This window comes from Bos grunniens, chromosome 1 (genome assembly GCF_055505025.1).
Source record: "Bos grunniens cultivar Pamir isolate PY7600 chromosome 1, Bosgru_T2T1.0, whole genome shotgun sequence".
In the NCBI taxonomy this organism is placed as follows: Eukaryota; Metazoa; Chordata; class Mammalia; order Artiodactyla; family Bovidae; genus Bos; species Bos grunniens.
The window spans coordinates 71185794-71208385 of record NC_141165.1 but is presented as its reverse complement, the minus strand read 5'-3'; the positions used below and the strand labels follow the sequence as shown (position 1 = coordinate 71208385).

Below are 22592 nucleotides of genomic sequence, written 5' to 3'. Positions count from 1 at the left end.
GTTGTGTTGACCCTGCAAATTACTTAACCTCTCTTTCATGATCACAACAGATATTAAATGACACTGTATTACCGTCTATCAGAATTGCAATATTCTCAACCTTTGCCAAATGCTCACATACTCTGAACCACTAGGCACTTAAATTTTTTTCTAAAATATCTTTATCACACTATACTCCATAATATACAGTATCAACTAGCTAAATAAATACACACACAAACTTGTAGTACTTATTTAAAACATGTCCTCATCAATTTCCAAAAATATTTAAACACTATGTGTCAGATATTATTTTAAGCAAATTAGCAAATTAAAGACTAAGAAACAAACTGACAGTGGAGAAACCAAAAGCAAATACATCAGCACTACCACCTCGGAAAATCTTTGGAACTAAAGAAAGTCTTAAGAGAGGAGAAAGTAACAGATGAGGCTGAAAATCATTTTACTTTCTTTAATAATGCAGGATGATCAATCACAAAATGTGTAAGTCATGTATCTAGTCTCTCAATGCCCTCCTCCCACATTTGCTACTCAATTGCATGATTCCGTAATTTGGCCTGGATCGCTCTTCAGCTCCAAATGCCTGTGATCAATTGAGTGCAATGGGGTATTTCAATGCATGTATCTTCATGCAAAGCCTAAAACTCAAAGATACTTTACAGAGTGCAGTAGTAGCTCCTGACATGCAATTCTAAAGACTGTTCTCCTCTCAAAGCTAGAGATGCCATTCAGTTCAAGCTGTGATTTTTCTAATCACACTACAAAAATGACTTCTCGGCCAGTCTCTACTTCTACTAGTTTATCTGCACATCTACTTTCAGCAATCATTTTGGTCACCAGCAAATCTCTATTATACTCTTGCCATTTGTAAGGTAAGGAATATTTTCAAAAGCTGAGAATTACCAAATTCATGAATATTAGAGAGTAAGACGTATCTTTCCATAGGAGATTAGCCAAACTTTCACTAATGCCTTCTAGTACTTAACAAACAAAAATAAGAGTTTGAAACGTTCCATTAATCTTTATCATTTCTATATAATTTGTATATTGGGTAAGTTCAACCAGAGCTCCAAATCATTGGAAAATTCTACTATTATAATAAAAATCTTTTCCTATCTAAAAATCAGTGCTTATACCTCTCCCCACTCCTACTTTACATACACCACAAACATCAGCATCAGTTTTGAGTGCACACATTTTTAACACTTACAGGAAAAAGGGTAACTCTGGAACCTACTCTTATTGCTAGTTATCTTTCAGGTATGAGATTAAATAAATTAAAAACTTGATACCCAGGTAAAGTGTATGTGGACTGTAATGAACAATTAAAGGACATGTTCTAATCCCTATACCCTAGATTCTTGGGATAAAGAACTTCTAATGGCCAGATCTCTATAAAATTGACACACTGATACAGAACACAGTAAACACTTCTCAATTCACGAGAACAACGGTGTTCCCTAGATACTCAAAGAGATGGCAGGTTAGGTTTCTGCCAAAATGAGAGTCAGGAGATGCCAAATAACAATGGCAACATTTTCCTGCACACGACTTTATGACTAAGTATCCATAACTTCTCTCTTTCTTGTTAGTCCAACCTTTGGGGACTTGGTCTCTCTTCCTATTCATACGCATCTGGCCCAGAACCCTATTTCTCAGAATACTCTGACGTTTCCTTTTCTTCTCTTCACGTATATACAAACGCAGAAGATTCCAAGCCATCATAAAATGATCCCTTAACTTGTTCATTCATACAGCCGGGTATATATTTACAGTTGAATCTCTTAATTACAATTTAAAATAATCATGGATAAGTGACAAGGCACTTTAACATATTTAAAGTATAATCAAAACGTTTTAGAAAGCCATCCCTAAAAAAGCATTATACAGTAAAATAAATTAAAAACTTGATACCTGATCAAGTATCAACTTGATACTTGATGAAAAAAGCATTATACAGTAAAAACTCAGGAATGCCAAAAATTATATGTAAACCAGGACTAAGGGAGAGATGAAGGGAATAGGAGGACTATCTGAGCACTTGAACTAATTGAAGAACTGGTTTTTTCAAAGGCAATTCAAAATAAAATAACCTAAAATAAAAATTTAAAAGACAACTCAAAGATTCAGTAAGGTCCCAAGTTAACCAAAATTAATTTTCCTTTCTAGCTAAAAATAAACAGCTGAAAAATAAAAGAGACAAAAAAAATACTCTGCTAACAACAGCAAAGTCCTAGAAATACCCTCAACAACACAAAAACTGCACACAACCTATGTGCTGACATGTGTAAAACTTAATTAATGAATTAGAATATTTAGGAAAATGTTAACCACATCTCATTTTTACATCTTGATATTTTAAACTTGTCAATGTACACTTAAATGGAATTCCACTGAAACACTAAGGACAGTAATTCTGTTGAGGGAAAAAGTTGTTGAACTTTAATAACAAACAAGAAAGCATTCAAAAGGACAACTTTTAAATGACAGTAGGGAAAAACAAGGAAACACTATCCGTACCAGATACTAAAATTTATTTTAAAGCTACAGTAATAAAGACCAAAGAAAGACAAGGTATTTGGTAATTTTTAGGTGGGAGCTTAAATAGCCAGTAGAAAGAACAAGGTGCAGGCTCCAAATATCTGCCTAACTGAAACACACATTTTTCAAGTTACAGAACACTACAGCTGAAAAACAGGTTTTCCAATTTGATGAGGGTAATCATAAGGGTGACACCACCCTTACAGCAGAAAGCGAAGAGGAAATAAAGAGCCTCTTGATGAAAGTTGAAGAGGAGAGTGAAAACCTGGCTTAAAATGCAACATTTAGAAAACAAAGATCATGGCATCCAGTCTCATCACTTCATGGCAAATAGATGGGGAAACAATGGAAACCATGAGAGACTTTTATTTTCTTGGGCTCCAAAATAACTACATATGGTGGCTACAGCCATGAAATTAAAAGACACTTGCTCCTTGGAAGAAAAGCTATGACCAACCTAGACAGTATCTTAAAAGGCAGAGCTTGCCAACAAAGGTCCATCTAGTCAAAGCTATGGTTTTTCCAGTAGTCACGTATGGATGAGAGAGCTGAACCATAAAGAAAGAAAGCTGAGCGCCGAGGAATAGATGCTTTTGAACTGTGGTGTTGGAGAAGACTCTTGCCAGTCCCTTGGACTGCAAGGAGCTCCAACCAGTCCATCCTAAAGGAAATCAGTCCTGAATATTCACTGGAAAGACTGATGCTGAAGCTGAAACTCCAATACTTTGGCCACCTGATGCGAAGAACTGACTCACTGGAAAAGACCCTGATGCTGGGAAAGATTGCAGGCGGGAGGAGAAGGGGACAACAGAGGATGAGATGGTTGGATGGCATCACTGACTCAATAGACATGAGTTTGAGCAAGCTCCGGGAGTTGGTGATGGACAGGGAAGCCTGGTGTGCTATGGACCATGGGGTCGCAAACAGACACGACTGAGCGACTGAACTGAATCATAGGGGGGAAAATCCTATAGTTTAAGCAACAATGAACATGGTATGAATGAATTTCAGGAATTGAAAGGTTGAGGTTACATAGTCAAAAATCAGAACAGATGCATTACGGACCCTGGCTATGGGAAAGCCACTATGAAAATAAGCAGACCTTCCACATCCCACAATTTCTTTTAAAGACCTTCCAGATGCCTCATTCTCACTGTAGAGAAAGGGAAGCTGAAACTACACACATATATACAGCCCCCAAGTTTTACTCCCTAGAAGATTATAAATGCTGAACCTCAAATTTCATCTTCAGACTTCCTGGTGGTCCAGGGGCTGAGACTCTGCTCTCCCAATGGAGGGGGCCCGAATTTAATCCCTGGTCAGGAAACTAGATCCCATATGCTGAAACTAAAGACTCCACAAAATATTTATTTTTTAAATAAGTGTTAAAAAAATCTCATCTTCTGTCTGGAACACTTTCCATTAAATCCTTATAAATTAAATGACAGAACACTTTTACTAATTCATATTTTTAAACTCCAAAAAGTCAAGTCTGATAACAATACCATTTTGAAGAAATAAGGCACCTTTCCTAAAAAACCTATTTAAAGTCCCAGAACAAAACATCAAAATCTAATTTAGCTACCTTGTCTAAAATACTGATTAATTTATCAGAGGCTCTGCTTGAGTGATGGCTTAGAAATCTACAGAGATCCATAAATCCCTTTGAAAACATTCCCACTAAATTCATTAGCAACACATCATACTAGTCTAAAAAAATTTCTTGGCCTGCAAGGTGTCATTTCAAATTCACATGCTACTTAGGTTTCTCAAAAATGCTGTAATGACCTCCTATTACTGCAATTCTTTACAACACAAAAATGACTTATAAGGAGGGAAACAGAAACTTAAAAAAGCATTTAGGGTCTTCCCTGGTGGCTCTGTGGTAAAGAATCCACCTGCCAATACAGGAGACACTGGTTCGATCCCTGGTCCAGGAAGATCCCAGATGCCATGGAGCAATTAAGCCCGTGTGCCACAACTACTGAGCTTGTGCTCTAAAGCCAGGGAGCCGAAACTAGTGAAGCCCAAGTGTCCCAGAGTCCACAAGAGAAGTCACCACCACAATCAGAAGCCCTGATGCTGCAATGAAGACTCAGCACAGCCTCCCCCTAAAATAAGTCAATCGATCAATAAATTTAAAAAATCTTAATACTCAGCAAACTACTAACAGAAGTCTTACAGCTTGAATCCTTAAAACAAGATATAAGTGGAAGCCCATACCCCAAAATCCGAGACTTACACCCTAAAGCTGTTAACACTTAAACTTCAAAATTCTTGTTAGAAGCATTTACTGATGATCAAACACTGAGCAAAAAAGGCCATCAAGAAACAGAATAATCTTCATAAATGCAAACTATATTTTTTCCTTAATATTTATTTGGCAGGGTCAGTTCTTTGAGGCAGCACACAAGAACTTCACTATAGCATTTGGAATCTTTAGCTGTGGCATGTGGAATCTGGTTCCCTGACCAGGGACAGAACCCCAAGTACAGAGTCTTAAGCCACTGGACCATCAGAGAAGACCACCATAGAAATCTATGTTTTTAATGACTCTAATCCCAAGTGTCTGAGGAGGCCTTACAAATAGCTGTGAAAAGAAGAGAAGCGAAAAGCAAAGGAAAAAAGGAAAGATATAGGCATCTGAATGCAGAATTCCAAAGAATAGCAAGAACAGATAAGAAAGCCTTCCTCAGCGATCAATGCAAAGAAATAGAGGAAAACAACAGAATGGGAAAGACAAGATATCTCTTCAAGAAAATCAGAGATACCAAGGGAACATTTCATGCAAAGATGGGCTCGATAAAGGACAGAAATGGTATGGACCTAACAGAAGCAGAAGATATTAAGAAGAGATGGCAAGAATACACAGAAGAACTGTACAAAAAAGATCTTCACGACCCAGATAATCACGATGGTGTGATCACTCACCTAGAGCCAGACATCCTGGAATGTGAAGTCAAGTGGGCCTTAGAAAGCATCACTATGACAAAGCTAGTGGAGGTGATGGAATTCCAGTTGAGCTATTCCAAATCCTGAAAGATGATGCTGTAAAAGTATTGCACTCAATATGCCAGCAAATTTGGAAAACTCAGCAGTGGCCACAGGACTGGAAAAGGTCAGTTTTCATTCCAATCCCAAAGAAAGGCAATGCCAAAGAATGCTCGAAATACCGCACAATTACACTCATCTCACACACTAGCAAAGTAATGCTCAAAATTCTCCAAACCAGGCTTCAGCACTACATGAACCGTGAACTTCCTGATGTTCAACCTGGTTTTAGAAAAGGCAGAGGAACCAGAGATCAAATTGCCAACATCCACTGAATCATGGAAAAAGCAAGAGAGTTCCAGAAAAACATCAATTTCTGCTTTATTGACTATGCCAAAGCCTTTGACTGTGTGGATCACAATAAACTGTGGAAAATTCTGAAAGAGATCGGAATACCAGACCACCTGACCTGCCTCTTGAGAAATCTGTATGCAGGTCAAGAAGCAACAGTTAGAACTGGACATGGAACAACAGACTGGTTCCAAATAGGAAAAGGAGTACATCAAGGCTGTATATTGTCACCCTGCTTATTTAACTTCTATGCAGAGTACATCATGAGAAACGCTGGGCTGGAAGAAGCACAAGCTGGAATCAAGAATGCCAGGAGAAATATCAATAACCTCAGATATGCAGATGACACTACCCTTATGGCAGAAAGTGAAGGGGAACTAAAGAGCCTCTTGATGAAAGTGAAAGAGGAGAGTGACAAAGTTGGCTTAAAGCTCAACATTCAGAAAACAAAGATCATGGCATCTGGTCCCATCACTTCATGGGAAATAGATGGGGAAACAGTGGCAGACTGTATTTTTTGGGGCTCCAAAATCACTACAGATGGTGACTGCAGCCATGAAATTACAAGATGCTTACTCCTTGGAAGGGAAGTTATGAGCAACCTAGATAGCATATTCAAAAGCAGAGACATTACTTTCCCAACAAAGGTCCATCTAGTCAAGGCTATGGTTTTTCCAGTTGTCATGTATGGATGTGAGAGTTGGACTGTGAAGAAGGCTGAGTGCCAAAGAATTGATGCTCTTGAACTGTGTTATTGGAGAAGACTCTTGAGAGTCCCTTGGACAGCAAGGAGATCCAACCAGTCCATTCTAAAGGAGATCTGGCCTGGGTATTCTTTGGAAGGACTGATGCTAAAGCTGAAACTCCAGTAGTTTGGCCACCTCATGCGAAGAGTTGACTCATTGGAAAAGACTCTGATGCTGGGAGGGATTGGGGGCAGGAGGAGAAGGGGACGACAGAGGATAAGATGGTTGGATGGCATCATCAACTCAATGGATATGGGTTTCTGCGGACTCCGGGAGTCGGTGATGGACAGGGAGGCCTGGCGTGCTGCGGTTCATGGGGTCACAAAAAGTCGGACACGACTGAGGGACTGAACTGAACTAGGACATTACAACTGATGGCTCAATTACTGAAGCAAATTTGTGATAAAATATTCCATTTCTAAATAAATAAATGTTGTATTTCTGAACATAAATTGACAAAGAACAGACCTGTGGTTTCCAAGGGGGAGTAGAGTGGAGGAGGAATGGATCAGGAATTTGACATTAGCTATGCACACTATTATATACAGGACAGAAAAACAACAAGGTCTTATAGTATAACACAGGGAACTATATTCTATATCCTGTAATAAATCATAAAGGGAAAGAATATGAAAAAAATATATATGCAAACCAAATCACTTACACTTAGCTATACAAGAGAAACACAACACATTGTAAATCATCTATACTTCAATAAAATATTTTAAAAATAAACTAAAATAAATTATCAATATATTAAGGTGGACAGGCTTCAGTTTGTTAGATCATATAGGGCCTTTCCTCTGATTGGGTAAACTCTCCATTTTCCAAACCTCCACAGTTCACTGCTGCAGATAAATGTAATTATAAAAATATAACCCCTGAGAAAGGAAAAGGTTAATAGCATAATTTATGCAAAATTTGACCTCAGGTTTTTGTTTTTAAAAAACTGACAAAATGGATGATCACTTGTTAGTCTTTGATCAATTATCAGTTTAGTGATTCTCTGGCCCCAGTCTACCTTCCCAGCTCATCAATTCTAACATTCTGAGTCCCTAAAATCAGGATGCTTCCTAGAATTGATGGCATCTTAAAATAGCAAACAGCTGAATGGCTGCCAGGATATAAATGTCACTGTTAAGCATGCTCAAACTTGGTTTGCTTGCAATTTTCTGTGGCACTTGACTGCAACCCCTTGATAATTCAATCTGCAAACCAATGAAGTACCATTTTAGGAAGGATTTAGGTTTCTTACCAGAAGGTTGTTATGTTGACACCTTCTGATAAAAATCAAGAAAGCACCAGCATCAAAACTTGCAGAGTGAGTGAAAATTCTTGGAAGAAAATCCTGGAGATAATAGAGGAGAGCTCTTTTAACGTATGCTTGCAACATCAATGCTCTCCATGGCTCTGAGGAAAATATTGTAAGAAGAAACACGATCATCTGAACATAAAGATGTCACAGCCAATTTATTTTGCTTGTACTTTCCTTTTTATGAATCCAAGTGTTCAAAGATAATCTTTCAGTAACTATACAAGAGTTCTAAAAGATAAAACTATGACTACTCATAGATCAATTGGCAACATTTGTTCTTAGTGCCTCTTACAACTGACGCCATTCTAAAGAAATCGTATAACTCTTCCACTGATTTCCCAAATCTACTTACAGAAAAATAACCCATTCTCTGGACTCTAAGACCCAAATTTCAACTATACACACATCTTCACCCATGGCTTACTTTTGTACCTAAAAACATATCAATAGTTAGAATCATCTGCTGTCCTGTTTTTGCACTTTACACTTGTATGATCCATTTTACAGAATTAAAAAAAAAAAAGTGAATACAGCAAACTATTTCTTAATCAGGGTTCTAAGAGAATATAATATGGTTCAATCACTAAGGTATTCATTGTGTGTAATGAACTAACTCCTCACCCAGGCATATAGAAAAATACTAGCTATGCACAATCCTTGGAAAAACTGAAAAAAACAGCGTTTCTCTGTTTTATAATTCAGATGAGAAACTCTATTAGGTTGAGGAAATTGACTTAGGGACTCCCAAACCTAGGTGGTGATATTTACCTAAACAATTTTACACATAAGGGTCTCATTCAATCTGCAAACTGAAGGAGCTGAAACTTCAATTAAGGTCATTTCCAGGCACTCAAAGACATGCCAGAAGTACTTAAAACTACTCCTCCCCAACAAAATACCAGATATTCTTTCTAGAATTCTTAATTCAAGTAATTTATAAAGAATTTACAATGAACACCTTTATGTTTCTGGACTGTGTATATTGGTAACAGATACAGAGAGAACTCCTTATTAGACAAAAGAAAAAAAAACTTAAGTGTGTAGTATTACCGGTTTTACTGTTAAGATTGGTCTCAGATCCATTACTTATTATGTGGTAGGTAAAACCAGAGAGGGACCAAAGCAGTAAGGTAAGGAAAATAAGACTCCTAACTGGCTTTATCTGCCCAGAAGCAAGTCACAATATCCTCCTTTACGGACTTCTTATGGTATTCCCAGAGCACCCTAGAGACTTTTGGGAACAATTTTCAGAAGGTTCTATCAACACTGAACGGGACCCATCTCTCCGAAATGCTGGACATCTTCCTCTCCTCCCAATCCCAGACAGTACCTAATTTCTGTATGTGCAAAAATAGAAAAAAATCTTTTTAAAACAGAGATTATGTAACACATGGTGCTAGCACAACTGCCTATGAATAGTCAAAATAAGTTTTAATGTAGTAAACATGAAATAAATGAATAAAACACTACAAGCAAATCTAAGGAATTATATGTATAACCTGGACACTGGCTGTCTTAACCAGGCTGGACACATGGAAGTCTTAACAGGGAAATAGTTCGGTACATAAAAAATAGAACTTTTCTATGGACAGGGATACCATAAAGTTAACAGATTACAGATGAAGAAGGGTTACTCTTACAATGAGTCCTTAGTTCAGTTCAGTCGCTCAGTCGTATCTGACTGTTTGCGACCCCATGAACTGCAGCACACCAGGCCTCCCTGTGCATCACCAGTTACTCAAACTCATGTCCATTGAGTCGGTGATGCCATCCAACCATCTCATCCTCTGTTGTCCCCTTCTCCTTCTTCCTTCAACCTTTCCCAGCATCAGGGTCTGGAATGAGTCAGCTCTTCGCATCAGGTGTCCAAAGTATTGGAGTTTCAGCTTCAACATCAGTCCTTCCAATGAATATTCAGGACTGATTTCCTTTAGGATGGACTAGTGGGATCTCCTTGCAGTCCAAGGGACTGGCAAGAGTCTTCTCCAACACCACAGTTCAAAAGCATCAAGTCTCTGGCTCTCAGCTTTCTTTATAGTCCAACTCTCACATCCACACATGACTACTGGAAAAACCATAGCCTTGACTAGACAGACCTTTGTTGGCAAAGTAATGTCTCTGCTTTTGAATATGCTGTCTAGGTTGGTCATAACTTTCCTTCCAAGGAGTAAGCATCTTGTAATTTCACGGCTGCAGTCACCATCTGCAGTGATTTTGGAGCCCCAAAAAATACAGTCTGCCACTGTTTCCCCATCTATTTCCCATGAAGTGATGGGACCAGATGCCATGATCTTTGTTTTCTGAATGTTGAGCTTTAAGCCAACTTTGTCACTCTCCTCTTTCACTTTCATCAAGAGGCTCTTTAGTTCCCCTTCACTTTCTGCCATAAGGGTAGTGTCATCTGCATATCTGAGGTTATTGATATTTCTCCTGTCAATCTTGATTCCAGCTTGTGCTTCTTCCAGCCCAGCGTTTCTCATGATGTACTCTGCATAGAAGTTAAATAAGCAGGGTGACAATATATAGCATTGACGTACTCCTTTTCCTATTTGGGACCAGTCTGTTGTTCCATGTCCAGTTCTAACTGTTGCTTCCTGACCTGCATACAGATTTCTCAAGAGGCAGGTCAGGTGGTCTGGTATTCCGATCTCTTTCAGAATTTTCCACAGTTTATTGTGATCCACACAGTCAAAGGCTTTGGCATAGTCAATAAAGCAGAAATTGATGTTTTTCTGGAACTCTCTTGCTTTTTCCATGATTCAGTGGATGTTGGCAATTTGATCTCTGGTTCCTCTGCCTTTTCTAAAACCAGCCTGACCATCTGGAAGTTCATGGTTCACATACTGCTGAAGCCTGGCTTGGAGAATTTTGAGCATTACTTTGCTAGCGTGTGAGATGAGTGCAATTGTGCGGTATTTTGAGCATTCTTTGGCACTGCCTTTCTTTGGGATTGGAATGAAAACTGACCTTTTCCAGTCCTGTGGCCACTGCTGAGTTTTCCAAATTTGCTGGCATATTGAGTGCAGCACTTTCACAGCATCATCTTTTAGGATTTGAAATAGCTCAACTGGAATTCCATCATCTCCACTAGCTTTGTTCGTAGTGATGCTTTCTAAGGCCCACTTGACTTCACATTCCAGGATGTCTGGCTATAGGTGAGTGATCACACCATCTAGATTATCTTGGTCATGAAGATCTTTTTTGTACAGTTCGTCTACGTATTCTTGCCACCTCTTCTTAATATCTTCTGCCTCTGTTAGGTCCATACCATTTCGGTCCTTTACTAAACCCATCTTTGCATGAAATGTTTCCTTCGTATCTCTAATTTTCTTGAAGAGCTCTCTAGTCTTTCCCATTGTATTTTTTCCCTCTATTTCTTTGCACTCATCACTGAGGAAGGCTTTGTCTCTCCTTGCTATTCTTTGGAACTCTGCATTCAAATGGGTATTTCTTTCCTTTTCTCCCTTGCTTTTCGCTTCTCTTTTCTTTCACAGCTATTTGTAAGGCCTTCTCAGACAGTCATTTTACTTTTTTGCATTTCTTTTTCTTGGGGACAATGAGTCCTAGGAAATCTCAATAAGTGAAAAAGGATATCCCAGAAGTAAAAGGGAGAAAAACAAGCAATATATGGAAAAGCAAATCCAAATGGCCAGCAAACATTAAAATTCACAAGTACGGATTTGCAAATCCAAGTTGCAATCAAATAATCCTTTACACCCAGTAAACTGGCAAAAATGAAGGACTATAATAAAGTCTATTTCTGGCAAGAATGTAGCGAGGCTGGGATTCACTGACTGAGAAAATACTTAAAAAAAAAAAAAAAAGCCTTTTGGAATGTAATCTGTTAACAAGAGTTAACTGATAAATTTCCCTTCCATCAAGCTATCTTATTACTCTTTGAAACCTATCCAAGAAAACATACATGGAATGGCATGTATGTTTGAAACAAAGTGTTTATTAACTAGGGATGGCTGGATTTCATGGTAATTATGTGAAACATGTAACCATTAAAAAATAAATGACATTCCCAGAGAAAATGGCCAAGATGTTAGATTATCTTATTTTTATCCAGCAGTACTGAGAAACAGCTACAATTGTATCTGAATTTGTATCTATTACATTCTGCTGCTGCTGCTAAGTCGCTTCAGTCCTGTCTGACTCTGTGGGACCCCATAGACGGAAGCCCACCAGGCTCCCCTGTCCCTGGGATTCTCCAGGCAAATCTGGCATGATGTCTACTTGGCTATGAACAGGCTACCTAAATGATGGATTGTGGATGGACAGAGTGAAGGGAATCCAAATATGCAGGGCAGGGGTGGGAGCGGAGCGGTGGGGGCAGGGGGGAGTGGCAGGGATTTAATTATAATAAAACAAGTCTGTATATGCTCAATAAAACTATACATTTGCATATGCATGTATAAATCTTTTTAAAGAGTTGAAATATAGCTTTAATACTGTCAGTCAGCACTTTTTCCAGACAGCACATATATATACATAACCACTCTCTACATCTTTTTAATTTTTCCATCTCAAGAGACCTAAAATCCACATTCTAGGTAATAAACTTGTTTGTTTAATTTTTACATACAACACCTAAAAGATCTGAGTTGTAATTTGATCCCAGTAACAAGCACATTCAAGTGTGCAATTGCAATCAAAAATTTTCTTAACTTCAAACAATATATTTTTATTTAAAGGATCTACAAGTTTTGAGAAATAGTGTATTAAAAAGCAGAGACATCACTTTGCCAATAATGGTCAGTACTGTTAAAACTATGGTTTTTCCAGTAGTCATGTACGGATGTGTGACTTGGACCACAAAGAAGGCTGAGCACAGAAGAATTGATGCTTTCAACTGATGCTTTCAAATTGGTGCTGGAGAAGACTCTTGAGAGTCCTCTGGACTTCAAGGAGATCAAACCAGTCAATCCTAGAAGAAATCAACCCTGAATATTCACTGCAAGGACTGATGTTGAAGCTGAACCTCCAGTACTTTGGCCACCTGCCGCAACAGTCAGCTCACTGGAAAAGACAATGATGCTGGGAAAGACTGAAGGTAACATGAGAAGGGGGCAGCAGATGATGAGATGGTAGACAGCATTGCCAACTAAATGAACATAAATCTGAGCAAACTCCAGGAGACAGCAGAGGACAAAGCCTGGCATACTATAGTACATGGGTTTGCAAAGAGTTAAGACACAACTTTGCTACTGAACATGAACAACATCTACATCTGAAAATTATTACAAATCAATGGACACATGTTATATAAATAAAGTCCACAGATTTACTAATTACATGATGCATTACAGAAATTATTGCATCATTATGCATCAGGTTCTATTAAGGAAAAAAGTTACTCAAAGCAAGCCTTCAGCATCCATTAGAACTGCTTAACTATTAACTGTTCTGAATGAAAAATGGCAATGAAAATGTGAGGATTTCATAAAAATACTTAAGTATCTACTAATACATACTAGTAATGTTCTAGGCTTATTAATTACACAGGTTTATAATATCCAACAGTTTCTGAAATGGAAAGACTTGCAGGTTTCAAATGGCCACACTAAACTATAATGACTTAGTTTTTGCCAAGAGTTGAAGTTCACTTTAGTCCTATATTTTCCCTGTTGGCTCACACAGTAAAGTCTGCCTGCAATGCAAGAGACCAGGGTTCGATCCCTTGGTTGGGAAGATCTCCTGGAGAAGGAAATGGCAACCCACTCCAGCATTCTTGCCTGGAGAGTCCCACAGACAGAAGAGTCTGGTGAGCCCCAGTCCATGGGGTTGCAAAGACTTTGACACAACTGAGCAACTAAAACTTCACTTCATAAGTTCTGAGACAGTATCTTAACTTGAATCAATGCATTAAAAAAATTTTTTTAAGTTCAGTTTGAAACAAAACTCAGAAATAATGAAGTTAGTTTTGTATATATGTTGTTTATGGACTTTCCTGGTGGCTCAGACAGTAAAGCGTTTGCCTACAATGCGGGAGACCCAGGTTCAATCCCTGGGTTGGGAAGATCTCCTGGAGAAGAAAATGGCAACCCACTCCAGTATTCTTGCCTGAAAAATCCCATGGACAGAGAAGCCTGGTAGGCTACAGTCCATGGGGTCGCAAAGAGTTGGACACGACTGAGCGACTTCACTTTCTTTTCATTGTGTTTATATAAAGATTAAAAAGTCAGAGTGTCCAAAAACCAAGAACAATTGATTCATTTGTTCATTCAACAAATATTTACTGACAGTCTACTAACATACTATTTATATATATGTATCAAGTCACTAGAAAACATGGCTTGAAAATAACCTGAAAAACTATTAAAGCAAAAAGCAATGAATCAAGAAAGAAGTTTTATTCTGGGGGAGGTGGAGGGCAGCACTGTGCAGCCTATGGGAATCTTAGTTTCTGGTCCAGGGATCAAACCCCTGCCCCTTGCACTGGGAGAGCGTTGTCTTAACCACTGGACTGCCAAGAAGTCAAGAAGTTTTACTACTATTAATTAACAGAATAAGAAAGGCACAAAGACAAGAACCTGAAAGATGAAATTCCTGATTCTGAAGAAATACTGACAGGGAAATGCCATGTAGCTTTGTCAACAATAACTATAAATATCAGTTATCAGTGGGGGAGACCTCTATTCACGCTCCCAAAAAGCCTAAGCAAAAAATGCTGAGGCCAGAATATGGAAGACAAGTTATAACAACTGATATTTAACTTAGATTTAATTTTGGTTCCATTTTTCATGGCTTCTCAGCCTCTTTAATGTCAGGAAAAATAAACTGAAGAGACTATTGTACATATAAATATATGTTCAGATTAACAAAAGTAATGCTTTGCATTGCTTAATTTTGTTTTGTTCAAGTTCTTCTTTATGAAGATTTGGTTCAAGAAAACTTCGTACAAACATCACAACAGAACTTACTACTATTAGCTAAACATTTGCCAAAGAATTTTTTTCAAGCCTTTGATAACTACCATGCAAATATTACCAAGAGGTGCCACATCTTAACAAAATTTGAACAGGAAGTTTCATTATATATATATACATGCATTTCAAACATTTCCCCAAATACCTAACATAACCAATAATATAAAGCTAAAAACTGAGGATGTATAAATCATAACTATCCAGCACAAATTATAATCTGAGCCATCATCTAGTTTTTAAACCTGTAAGTATATTTAAGTAAAATGTTTATTTCAAATGTAATCAGTATTTTAAAACAATGGAGTTCCAGGTGGTGCAAGCGGTAAAGAATCTGCCTGCCAATGCAGGAGAGAAAAGAGATGCAGGTTCGATCCTTGGGTCAGGATAACCCCCTGGAGAAGGACATGACAACCCACTCCAGCACTCTTGCCTGGAGAATCCCATGGACAGAAGAGCCTGGCAGGCTGCAGTCCATGGGATCGCAGTGTCAGACAAGACTGAAACAACTCAGCACGCACACATATGGCAGTCTTGCATTCCTTTTTTTCATATTAGTATGACTTTTCCAATTAAAGCACATGTCAATTCAGACTACATTTCAGCCCCATGGATAGTGCTTACCAAATTGGAAAGGGCAGATTTTTGTAATAGTAAGACATAGTTCAAATCATTTCTCCAAGAATCCTCCCAATGCAGTCCTCTTGACTCCCACTGTATTCACCAGAATAATTTATAATTTAACAATAATTTGGTAAGCCATATATTCATACTTAAAAATCGTATAAGGGCTAAAGAGATCAGGCTCTCTGGGAGTCAGAAACATCAATCTGAATCTTGAATCAGCCTATTCATTTTATGGATATATTCACTTAGCCTCAGTTTCCTTAACTGCGGTAACACCATCTCTTTCACTGTGATTGAGAGGAGTAAATAAGATAATTTCAGGTAAAGTACCTGCACAGTGTAACAGTCTGAAAAAAACTCAGTCTTGTCAGACTTTTTACAACCCCATGAACTGTAGCCTGCCAGGCTCTTCTATCCATGACATTCTCTAGGCAAGAATACTGGAGTGTGTCGCCATGCCCTCCTCCAGGGGCTTTTCCCAACCCAGGGATTGAACGTGGGTCTCCAGCATTGCAGGCAAATTCTTTACTGTCTGAGCCACAAGTGCTCAATAAATTGCTGCTATTGTTAGAGCTAGATAGAACCTCAGTGAACTAAAGACCTAGTAGATTCCACCACTTGATGAACTGTCAAAAAAAAATCCAAGTGCCTCATACTGCAGATGAAAAATCTAAGGCTTCACAACTAGCCAGTACAAGATTTAGGGGTCAATCATAGAAAGTATACTGCAGTTCAACTACAAAAAAGCAAGTTTGCTACATCCTTAACATTGTGGTAGAGAACTCAGTTCCTGAATTATTATCCAGTCAAAACGTATAAGCCTCAAAGAATACACAGTAAGTAACAAACATTACTTTGTTCGTATAGTCAAAGCTATGGTTTTTCCTGTAGTCGTGTACAGATGTGAGAGCTGGGAAATAAAAAAGGCCGAGTGCAGAAGACTCTTGAGAGTCCCTTGGACAGCAAAGAGATCAAACCAGTTAATCCTAAAAGAAATCAACACTGAATATTCATGGGAAGGACTGATGCTGAAGCTAAAGCTCCAATACTCTGGCCACCTGATTCGAAGAGCCAACTCACTGTAAAAAGACCCTGATGGGAAAAGATGGAAGGCAGGAAAAAAGGATGACAGAGGACGAGATGGTTGGATGGCAGTGCAGACTCAATGGATGCGAGTTTGAGCAAACTCCTTGAAATAATGAAGGACAGGGAAGGCTGCAGTCCACGGGGTCACAAAGATTGGACACGATTAAGCAGACTGAACAACAACAACAAAAAACAACGGTGCTTCCCTAATGGCTCAGACTGTAAAAGACTCTGCAATGCAGGAGACCAGCGTTCAATCCCTGGGTAGGGAAGATCCTTGGGAGAAGGGAATGGCTACCCATTACAGTATTCCTGCCTGGGAAACCCCTGGAGACAGAGAAGCCTGGTGGACTAGTTCATGGGGTCACAGAGTTGGACACGACTGAGCAACTAACACTACTACTACCACTTAGTTCAGTTCAGTCGCTCAGTCGTGTCCAACTCTTTGCGACCCCATGAATCCGAGCACACCAGGCCTCCCTGTCCTTCACCAACTCCCAGAGTTCACCCAAACTCATGTCCATCGAGTAGGTGATGCCATCTAGGCATCTCATCCTCTGTCGTCCCCTTCTCCTCCTGCCCCCAATCCCTCCCAGCATCAGAGTCTTTTCCAATGAGTCAACTCTTCGCATGAGGTGGCCAAAGTATTGGAGTTTCAGCTTTAGCATCAGTCCTTCCAAAGAACACCCAGGACTGATCTCCTTTAGAATGGACTGGTTGGATCTCCTTGCAGTCCAAGGTTAATGGACAATAGTAATAAACAATAGTAAATTATTATTTTACTTGCACAATACCCACAAATATCTGATGATGTATAGAAAAAAATATGGAAAAATATGTTTTCTGTAAGTAAAGCCAAGGTCTTGACATTGTCTCTAGATAGGGAAGATCAAGGCTTACTTTTTTGCTTTTGTGTTTTCAGATTTTTCATTAATTACACATTGTTCTTGTAATACAAAAACAAAACTTCATGGGAAAATTAATTTTAAAAAATTAAGTGGTCTTTTCACTTAATTAAATCCTAGTTCTTTTTAAAAAACTTCATTTTAAAACATTTACAACTAAAAATAGCTTCAAAATATCTTAAACTATGTTTTTAACCTAATAGTGTCCATATTATAGTACAGCAACCATCTTCTTCTCAATTACTAATCTCCACAAAGAAATCAACAATCTTCTATACCAACTTTGAAAAGTAAGCACATTTTCAAAATACAACTCTTTTACTATAAGTCTATTGGCCATCATCGTTAGCAATAATAAATCCGGTGTATCATTTAATTACTCTCAAATTTCAATATTAAGCTAAAGCAAAAAGCAAATTTTGGAAATATCATGGTACTTTAAAATGTTTTGTAGTTGATCAATTACATAGTCAAAAGCAGAAATTACAGAGCTTTAAAAGTAATTCTATCTTCTAAAGAGATGAACTGAAAATTCCTTCAGCCATCTTAGAGACCACACCTTTCCATGGAATACCATGGAAACTTTCCTCTCCAAGTGCAAGAAATTGAGTGACTTACTTTCAACTTCTATTTAAAATTATATTCTGCCCACGGCTATGCAAGCTGCAGTGCTATTACAAAGCTTAAAATCATATACATCAGTTAAAAAGCATTTTAATGACTCCAAATGGGTACAAGGCTTTTTGAGGGGATAACGAAAATGTTCTAAAATAAAACTGTGGTAATGGTTACACAATTCCGTAAATATACTATCAATACTATCAGAGAATGTAAATTCTATCTGAAAGCTTTAAAAAAAATAAATAATAATAAAAGCATCTTAAATGGCACAGTAGTATAAACCCTATGATGCTGCGCTCCAGATAAAAAAAGGCTATAAAAAAAAGTTTTGTATATAAAATTACAACCCCTATCAAGTGATTAATTACCATATTTCCTATTTTTTCAATCCCTATAGTTACCTAGCTTCAAACAAGAGTTAAGTTATCTCTTTGACAACCATAGATCTACTGTTTTTAAGTAAAAAGAGATGGATGCAAAAGAAAGTATTTGTGTAAATATTTAGGGGAGGAAAAAACACTATCCTATTTTAGATTCCATCTTCAGCTTTTCACTGGTTCCAACTAATTTCTGAAATGAAGTTTCAGTTCCAGTAAAAACCTTTAATCAATGTCTACAGAGCACTGCCTCAACCATGATGATACTGGCCACTAACCCCATGACTTTGAAACTCTTCAATGGTAATTCACATTCACAGTCAAGTGTGTGGTGGGAGGGCAGGGCAAAGGGGGAAAATGACAGGAAAATCAGAACCACCAGTATATTGAAAACCACCGCTGAAAGAAAAAAAATACACCAAAATGTTAACTATTATTCTAGCTTTTTCTGATAGTTTCTAAAATCCCTCACTGACCATGTATTACTTTTTAAATTTGAAAAAATTACTTCCACGTTAAACTAAAGAACCCAAACTCAAAACAGCATTCTGTATGATTCTATGTTTAGGACATTATGGAAAAGGGAAAGCTATGGGGACAGAAACCACCCTAGGTTCCAGGGGTGAGGAGAGAGGATGACTACAAAGGGACAAGATAGAAATTTAGGGGATGATGGAATTATTCTATCCCTTTAACCTACTGGTAGTGATTACACACTACACAGTGTTCTTGCCTGGAGAATCCCAGGGACGGGGAAGCCTGGTGGGCTCCTGTCTATGGGGTCGCACAGAGTCGGACACGACTGAAGTGACTTAGCAGCAGTGATTACACAGCTGGGCTTCCCTTGTGGCTCAAAGGTTAAAGCATCTGCCTCCAATGCGGGAGACCCGGGTTCAATCCCTGGGTCGGGAAGATCCCCTGGAGAAGGAAATGGTAACCCACTCCAGTATTCTTGCCTGGGGAATCCCATGGACAAAGGAGCCTGGCAGGCTACAGTCCACAGGGTCGCAAAGAGTCGGACACGACTGGGTGACTTCACTTCACTTCACACAACTGTTAGCATTTATCAAAGCTTACATATCGTCAAAGAAGATGTTTTTAAAAACATGCATTTTACTATAAGCAAATTAATCTAAAAAAATTTATGAAGCTACAATTAATAAAGTGCTTATGCGGTGAGACAGTTTTTTCCAAGTGGACAGTTTAATGGGATAAAAACATTACAAACTACTGAACTACTTCAAACGTCTTACTTTACACAAAACAATATAGGACCAGGGATATTTGGTCAACAGTGCATTGCTAGATAACCTTAAATAAGCTGAAGTATGTAGAGACCTAAAATTCCTATTTGTTTAACTTCAAATGTAGGGCTCCTTCCACTTAATCATCCTTACTCTTCCAGAGTTCTGAGGACCATAGCTTCCACAAACTACAAGTGGATTATTGCAGGACAGAAAATTGAAAACATTCAACTGCTACCTCAGTAGATTCAAATGTGGCTAGGGTCCTTCCCAACCTCTGCCAAAGAAACCACCTTACTACACTTTGTTAGCAAAATAGGTGTAATGGACTCAAAAAGTCTAAGAATCAAGCAGATTTTGTAGAGTATGGATAGGTATCATCGATAAACTAGAGTTCCAAAACAAAGACCAAAGCAAAAAAATAAAAATAAAAAACTAAAACTATGCAAAACCAACGTAAGATGGTAAACAATCTTTACTAAAACTTGCAAACTGTCGACATTATTGAACCTTTTAAATTTTTTTAAAATGTAAACGTTTAGCAGATGAACATAAAATATACTTGCATAAAAAGAAATGGTGTTGTATCATCTATTATCGACATGCTGAAAATAATTTGTTAAAGCAAAACAATCTTTCCTGTGTTTCGATATGCCAGGAAAAAATGCGTATCTCCACTACACAAAAATTCAACACCCAAATGGTGAGAATAATGCAAAACTGATGAACCTCATCTACCCTTGACAGTAAAGTATGATAAGCCCACCCTTTCTGCAGTGTGCCACAACTGTTATCTGCAGTCTTTCAAAGAAGGCAACCATTAGAACAGGCTAATGAAGTACCTACTCAAATTTTACTCAGGGCTTTTGTATGACAAAAAGTTGTAAACCTAGACTGATAATGGAACTACTCACCAATTAGGACTCCTTTCCACTAGTCACTGTTTTTACTTTATGTTAACCACCTAAGGAGATTTAAACTTGTAAAAAGCTTAAAGAGATCCTTTAGACGCCAACAGTGAGTGATTCTCCACTATGCTATAACCACGTGACAGCTAAACCAATTTCACACAGCTAATTAGAAAACTAGAAAAGGAAAACACTAAAAATAGGAATTACGACCACCAAGTAAGAGAAAATTCCGTGCAAGATACGAGGTACGCTGAAACTAAACTCAGAATACATTCTGCGTACTCACAATACTACTCCTGTATTAGGAGAAGGCCCTTCATAAAAATAGCCAGGACTCTCAAACATTTGAGATGCTGGCTTAGTGAGATTGACTGACAGACAACAGCTGGGAAGAATTTTGTATTGATCTTGTAACATCGCGGCATTACTTTGGGAGAAAGGGAGAATCGGGAGAAGGGACTGTTATAATGGCAAGACTAAACTTGTAAGGATTTCATTTTCAACTATGTGACCCCTACACTGGAAGCCCCTAATAAATTCCTCTACTCTCGAATTCCTCTTCCGTTTTCCAGACTCAATCCCACAATAATGCACCTCCTTCTTCCCGAAGAAAAACAAAAAACGTGTGTGTGTGTGTTGGGGTGGGGGTGAGGGAGGGAGTGAATCAACACCCTCCAAAAACACTGGATAACTGAAAGACAAACTAGTTACCTCCCCACCTGTGTCTTCGTAATCCCTCTCACATTTTAAATCTTAAAGCCTAGAACTCTCGCCTTTTCTTCCGTAATAGAGGGGCTAAGGCGCCGCCCAAATTTCCAGGCAAAAAAAATAAAATATTTCTACCCGCCACATTTCAAGGTTTTCTAGTTTTCTCTTCGATCCTCGTCTTCAACCCTGCACTCGCTCTCTATTCAGACACTTAAGTTTATTAGCCCAAAACCCTAGTACAAAGGTGAATTCCTAAGATTCCGCAAGGCACCCCCCAAGGGGGTGGGGAGGGGTCGTCGCCGCGGGCCGAGGCGCTCTCGCTCGGCCCAGTCCGAGGGGCGGGGGAGTGGCTGTGACCACACAATCCCACCACCTCCTTTTCACGACTCCCCCCACCTCTCGGCGCTCGGGCCTGCTCCCAGGAAGCTCCCTGCGGCCACTCGGCTTCTCCTCACCGGCCCGCGAACGGCCACACTAGCATCCAAGAAAAAGGTTCATAAGTAGGAATACGCAAGAGATGTCCGACGTGTTGTTTCAAAACATAACGGAGCCCGGGCCCCCGAGACCGTTAAACCGCGGGTGGAGGGGGGAGAAGCGATGAACCCAGTGGCCTCACGCTTTGTCCTGGCCGCCTTTTTCGACCCCAAACCCCACTGTGTTGAACCACCAACCCTCCCCCAAACCGACCCGAGCCCCCAGAAGAGCCAACAAAGCAGCAAAAGGCTCGGTACCTTGTAGAAAGCCCCGTTGGAGCCGCGAACCTCCACCGTCAGCTCCGCCATGTTGGAACCGCAAAGGCCGCTGGGAAGAGATTCTAGAAACTTTCCAACCAGAGGGGAGGAGGGGGGAGGGGCGTGAAGGAGGCGGGGGGAGGGGCGGGGAAAACAGGGCGGGACTGGGATCCCCGCCCCACACCCCTAGGGTCTCACCGTGCCGCCCCGGCTCTCCCAGTGGGATCCCTCCGTTCCTTACATCACTAGCCCCCAGCTCCGCCCGCCGTCGCCAACGCCCCGTTCGCCTCCCGACACAATCGCCCGACCTTTGGTGACCCGCCCTACGTCTCCGCCCCTAAGTGCCGGGTGCTTGCCCGCCCCAGCCAGTCGGGGCCTCCTGCTGCCCGGGAGTGAACTGCCCCGCACAGCTTGCCCCACGCATCTGCGTTCCGCCAGGCTGGGCGCCTTGCCCTGAAACTTCCTTGAGGTGCTGGAAGCCCTGGAGTAGCTTCCTTATCTGGTGAAAA

The 22592-nt window shown here is 39.5% G+C and overlaps 1 protein-coding gene across 6 annotated transcripts in view; it reads right to left on the bottom strand.

Moving 5' to 3' along the window:
* Nucleotides 1-22152, bottom strand: part of FXR1 (FMR1 autosomal homolog 1) — a 73183-nt gene extending 51031 nt beyond the window's left edge. For all 6 annotated transcript variants that reach the window (XM_086395612.1, XM_086395620.1, XM_086395651.1 and 3 more), the window contains exon 1: nucleotides 22084-22152. In XM_086395612.1, the coding sequence (XP_086251738.1) occupies nucleotides 22084-22134 (51 nt within the window). In that variant the 5' untranslated portion in view covers nucleotides 22135-22152. The remainder of the gene's footprint in view (nucleotides 1-22083) is intronic.
* Between the last annotated feature and the right edge of the window lie 440 nt (nucleotides 22153-22592).